General features: G+C 33.2%; 1 protein-coding gene across 1 annotated transcript in view; it reads right to left on the bottom strand.

Moving 5' to 3' along the window:
* Nucleotides 1–780: 780 nt before the first annotated feature.
* LOC106467750 (adenylosuccinate synthetase-like) overlaps nucleotides 781–6,656 on the bottom strand; it is a 64,485-nt gene continuing 58,609 nt past the window's right edge. The window contains exon 13 of the mRNA XM_013928125.2: nucleotides 781–6,079. Within this exon, the coding sequence (XP_013783579.1) occupies nucleotides 6,027–6,079 (53 nt within the window). The 3' untranslated portion in view covers nucleotides 781–6,026. The remainder of the gene's footprint in view (nucleotides 6,080–6,656) is intronic.

Here is a 6,656-nt window from a genome sequence, read left to right as displayed (position 1 = left end):
ATCTTCAAGTATTTTTGTTGTATTATGTACAGGGCGAGTCAAGCGTCCCGATTTTTGGCATTGTTTTGAATTAGATGTGAAAATCTGCCGAAATACGGTGTTTAGGCATGTTGGAGGTCATTTATCTTCTTTACGTGACACGATATAAAAGTTAAGTCAAGGCCATCCAAATGCTATTTCTGAATCTATCAGTCTAAGGTAAATTGTGTGGATATAAAAACTTTAGAGTACAGAGATATTACTCTCAAAACGTTTCTTATTTATCTAGACTTTCTTCCCCGAGTTCAACAGTAAATACTAACAAAGATTCACGGCTGGTAAGAAATGGTCTCTTACACGCCTAAACATTCTAGGTCAGCAGATTTTAGACATTTACACCTACTAGAAAAAAATCAGGACTTTGACTACCTTCAAAGAAATAATTTATGCTGATCTGTTAACAGATGTTACGGTGTGCTACGTACATGGAGAAATGTATACGTCACACAGCGCCACTTTTCAACAGATTAGCAAATATTACTTCTTCAAAGATAATTAGTAATTTATTTGATGTCGGACTGTAGATGTATTTTACACTTTCACAAAGAATCTTATATTAAACTGATAATGATATGCTATTACAAGCGACAACATATCTAGTATTTTTCAGATTTGTTGAGAATCTTACAGTGGAACTTACCTCTTATTCTTTTAATCACTGGACTGTAAAAAATAATTTATGTATGACATTTGTTTTGTGTCAAGTTTAAAATCATAGTACTACACTCATTACTTAAAGATTAATTTTTCTTTTATTTTCACGTCTCAAAACCATATAAATACACAGTTCTTTCCTAATGTCTAAAGTACGTATGCACCCATTTCTCTAAATTTTGTTTCCATAATATACTTACAGAAAAAATACATGTATAATTGACAAGTGTAACATTTACACATTACTAAGACATTTCTTTCCAAACCAAACTTACTTAATGGGTAAATCAAGGGTATTTCAGTTTAATGCATCATGTATTTTGGGTTAAACACAATTTTCCTTGATTATCTAAACATATAAATACACACATTTTGTACCTGTTAAGCCACAAAACGAACTCCACTGGAAAAACTGCAAATTCATCTTTCATAATTGACTTACAACACTTTTATATTTTATTGTAAAGAATTTCCAACCACTGAAGTGTCACCTCACAGGTTAAAATCAACATACACAGATTGGAATTCTTGTAGTTTAATTGTATTTATGACTATCTGGTTTAGATATTAGATTCTTCATATGATATCACGTGTTCAATTAAAACAAACCATCAGATAATAATATCATTAGTGACCAAAATGAAACACAAGTGCAACTTTGCTTTCACAATATCTACAAATGAAAGAAGTTAATGTTTCTCTACCAGGGCATTTACACCTTTTTAATGTTATTTGTTACTCACTTCAGTGTATAAGTACCAATACCATCAATGATATAGTTACTATTCTGGCACCACAAGGAAGACACCAATAACTAATGTTGGCACTGTAACACCACCATCAATAGCACTGGTGTTATTGTGACACCACAAAAGGTCAGTGGCAATATTCTACATACCACAAAAAGACAGTGGCGATACTCTACATGCCACAAAAAGACAGTGGTAATACTATAACACCAAAAAAAAAAGCAGTGGCAATACTATGACATCATTAATGGCATTGTATGTGTTGTGACAACATCAAATATTTGTCATTAGTTTTACCATTAATACCAAAAACATGTAAAGATAAACCATTTAGTTTCCCCTTATCAACTACACCAGTGAAAATATCATTACTACTGAAAAAGAAATAAATTTGTAAACAAGGTTTGTTAAGCTGAACTAAGAAACTTGTAATGCAACATCTACAGTATCGTAGTTTTCTTCTCCCTATATTCACAGATATTATCATCTCTTCATAGGATAAAGTTTGCCTATTTTGTTTAGTATCTAAAATTCAATATTTAACAGATATAATATCCATGTATCTAGAATACCTTAAACACCAGCTGACCTAACTTTAATAGCAACATATCTACAAAGTATATACATCAAGTACATACCCATCAATAAAGATGAGTATCAGAACCAGGCACAGATCCCATAGAGTACCAGAAAAAAATATCCCAAAAGGCCTTCTTCCCTCTTGTAATTAAGTAATTTCTGAACGGCCCCTCTGAAACATGGCTATACAATGACTTCCAGATAATAATTATGATGTCAATTCTTCCACACATGGACATGTTTAATGATGTCTCATGCAATTGCATAACACCCTACCTAAACCAGGCTGTAAATTGCAACTGACTGCATCTGTACTGTTTGCAGTGGTTGTAGATCTAATTACATTTTGAACATTTTAAACTGATGTCAGGTTAACAGAAACAGATGCCACTTCTTGGCTTTTACAAGCCTAAAACTACCGATTCTAATAACGAACCACTGAATAAACAATGTCAGGGTAAAGATGATGAAACTCCAAGAACTATGACAGCACAAAGGTGTTTGACAATGATGATAATGCAGGTGAAACATCAACCACAAGGATACAAAAATATGATATTTTTATCTGGCATGACTGCCCCTTATGATATTGGACTTATACCGGGGAAATGCAAGGATCTTTCAGCATCGATTTGATATACTATTATCAAGGGAATTTTACAACCAGAGAAACTTTATATATTTGTATCACAAAGGAGGTAAACACAAGTGTCACTGTTTCCAAATTATTTGTTGAAGCAGCATAACTGGCTAATTTATTCAAAGAATCTTGATGGTGAACTATGTTTTCCATGTGTGCTATTTGCTAGGCCAGGTCATTGCTAGATAGAAGTTTTGGTCTCTAAACCTCTGAGCAAGTTCAAGGACACCACTCAAGACCTGTCTTCTCACGTTGAGTGCGAGTATCATGGTAACACAATGTTAGACATAGCTACATTTTTGAGCACAATGAAACAAAAGTGCTCCACTGTTGCACACCAGGTTGATACAGCTGTTAGAAAATGATTTCAAGAAAACAGACAAAAGTTGGGCTTCATTCTGAAGACCTCTATTCTCTGTAGTTGTCAAAACATACCTTTAAGAGGTCAAGTATGATGATTCCACTTGCACAGAGCCAGGTAATCCAGGCAGCTTCCATGCACTACTTGATTTCTGAATAGATAGTAGGGATTCCACACTTACAACTTATCTAAGAAATGCAACAAAAAATGCCACTTACATTTCAAAAACAGTACAAAATGAGCTAATATGTGTAACAGGAGATCACATCAGATCTGCCATTGTGAATGAGGTGAAATAAGCAGGATTTTTTTCTATCATGGTAGATGAAATTACAGACATTTCAAATAATGAGCCAATGTCGCTGTACCTCCATTACGTGCTGAATGGAACCATTCATGAGCAGTTCGTAGATTTTGTTATGTGTAAAGATGTGGTCACTGGGCTGACTGAAGCAGCTCTGGCAAAACAAATTGAGGAAATTGAGATTATACATCCATGACCTCTCTCTGCTACATAGAAAGAGGTACTATGGTGCATGAAGTATGTCAGGCAGTATCTGTGGCATGGCCACCACCATAAGAGAAGAGTTCCCAGCTGTAACATATTATAATGCCCATTTGTTGAATCTTGCAATTGTGAAGGCTTACAATCTACAAGCTATATGGAATGTCATGGGAACTATCAGAGAAGTGCCATCATTCTTCATCAGTCACCAAAACATCAGGAATTACTACATGATAAGATCAGAGAGGAATGTCCCGATGCTTCTTACCAAAAACTTGAGTTTATGTAAAATGTGATGGGTTGATCACAACAATGCATTTCATCAACTTTATCCTGCAATCACTGGGTCACTACTTGAGATACAAACCGATTGTGAACTGTGGAATGCTGAATCAAGTGCAATGGCAAGATAAATTCAACTTGCAATAACACAATTTGAATTTATTATGAGTTTGTTATATGTCACAATGTTTAGGCTTATGTGCACCCACTGAGTAACAGCCTGCAGGGATGGACAATCAACATTTGCACTGCTACGTAAGAAAACACTCATGTGATTGATGCAGTGACTGACCGTAGGAAAATCATTGATGTCACGAGCAGTAACTGATTTGCCAAAGCTGAAAAGAAGGCCAACGATGTTGGTGCTTCTGCACCCAGTTTATTTTTCCTGGTTGGTAAGCAAAAGAATTGTTGTAAATACTCCATGTGATACACCAGATGTATATTATCCACAAAATGTCTCAGTGCTGTTCCTCATCCATCTCGCAGAGTTACGTAATTGTTTTCCTCCAAGTCAACATAAGGCCACACAAGGACCTTCCATCCCCAGAGATGCTTGAGACTGAATTAAACTGTTGGAAACAGAAATGGTCAGTGGCATGGCAACATTCCATCCTCTCCTGCTAGTACACTGAAGCACACTAACCAGAACATGTACCCAAATATTTATACTGCTCTACAAATAGTTGCCACCTTACCTGTCACGTCATGCGAGTGTAAGAGGAGTTTCAGCAAGCTCCGAAATCTCAAGACATATCTAAGGCCCAATAATGGGACAGGAATGCCTTTGTGGGCTTGCATTGTTAAATGTGTATTACAATCACCTAGTTGATCTTGATACAATCATAAATAAATATGCCAGACTTCACCCAGGGTGCATGGAACTTATCAATTGCTTAAGTGATGTTTGAATTACCATCATCATAAACCATCTCAAGAAATCATTACATATCTCATTCAAGTGATGTAGTTTTAATTGTTTCATTTCTATATATATTTTAGCTTGGATATGTCATACATTAGTTAAAATACTGGTCGATTAATTTAATAAAAATCCAAATTTATAACAAACAAAACATAGTATAGAAGAATGTAGTACTCAATGTAAATCATATTTATGATTAAAATTGGCATCAGGTTGCCCTGCTTGACTTTGAATTGCAAGTTTATATTTATGGCTTCTATTTTTTATTTATTTATTTATTATAGTGATATCAAATTTTCTACAAATGTGCTCCATGATTTAATCTATAGGTAATATTTCTGAGAAAATTTTCAAAATTACAAGGACAGGTTAGAAAGGTCAAAACTGCCAAAATCATAACTGCTACTGAAATTAAATTTACTTAGACACACACACATATATATATATATATATATATAAAAAATACCACTTCGTAATCTGTTCTACCTTAACCTTTTTTATTTTCTAAATGACAATGAATTTACCAGCTAGGTGTTAGGAATAGAACTCACATTCAATCTCACAGGTCTAGTAGAATCTTAGTTTTATTAAAAGTTGACTGCAAAAACAAGATAGGCCATCTATTTTGTTGTTGTTTTACTTTAGGAGAATTAAAAATCTACTTCAACTGTGGAAACATTAAAATCTTACAATGTCTCATATATATTATACCAACAAAAGACATTGCTACTAAAATCACTTCAGTTACAATAAAATGTTAATTTTGATCCATAGAATGTTGCTGTTCTAAAAAGGATTAATTTGATGTTAAGTTTGTTTATTAAAACACATTACTGAAATAAGAATTTAACATTTTCAACTAATACAGAGCATCACAAGTCAATCTTTTTGTGTAAAAAGATATTAATTCTACATCATTTAAGATAAAAATCTCAATTTTTGAGTTAACGTTTTTTTTGTCGCAAGCAATCATAATAATAGGTAACAGACAGTTACTACTACACACTGTAGACAAACAGAAAAGAAATTCTATACAATAGAAAAATTTTATCAATAAGAATATTAAATTTGAAAGCATCTTTATATAAGAAAGATGTCACAAAAATACAGCTACTCTTTTTAATTTATACATTTCAAGTAAAATAATTTGATTAATAAATGTACCCAAATTTTCCAGCAGGTAAAGCATAACAGAGCACTTCAAAGCCTTTCATGGAGGTGAGTGTATCATTTTGTATTTCAGAATTTTGTAAAACATCAAAGTAAGGAGAGAAAATGTTGGTCACAAAGGCCTAGTAGACTTGAATCATGGAAGCTCTTTCCTTGCCAACACCTATCCACTTCACTGAACAAAACAAAATAAGCATTAGTAAGTAGTACCATTTTTTGAAATGTTTATTTGCATACTGGTTGCTTTGAACTTAAGCATTGCCCTTTTTTAAATTAATGATTAATATCAGTAAATTATGTTTCCATTTCCATAATGAAAAGCAAAACAAATTTATCAAATTTATAATTTAACCCACAATAGCTCAAAAACGAAACATCAAGACATATCTTCTACTGATTTTACTACATGGATATTCACTCCTGTATTAGATAAACAAAAAACATCAACATACATTCTGTACTAGCATTACTACATCCTCACTTGTGTTAGCTCTACAACAAGGCATCAACACACATCCACTAATGATATTACAACACGTATATCTATTCCTGTATTAGTTTAACTAGATATCAACACATATCGTCCACTGCCATTATATCATCCAATCCCATGTTAGTTCAACAACGACAACACAGACATCCTCTTCTACCATCACTACACCCACTTCAGTATAGAAATTGAATTTTTTTTGAAGTTTTTTATGAAGTAATCTGAAATGTTATATATATATATATATATATATATATATATA

This window comes from Limulus polyphemus, unplaced genomic scaffold (assembly GCF_000517525.1).
Source record: "Limulus polyphemus unplaced genomic scaffold, Limulus_polyphemus-2.1.2 Scaffold2727, whole genome shotgun sequence".
NCBI lineage: Eukaryota > Metazoa > Arthropoda > Merostomata > Xiphosura > Limulidae > Limulus > Limulus polyphemus.
This window is presented reverse-complemented; position numbering and strand designations above follow the sequence as displayed.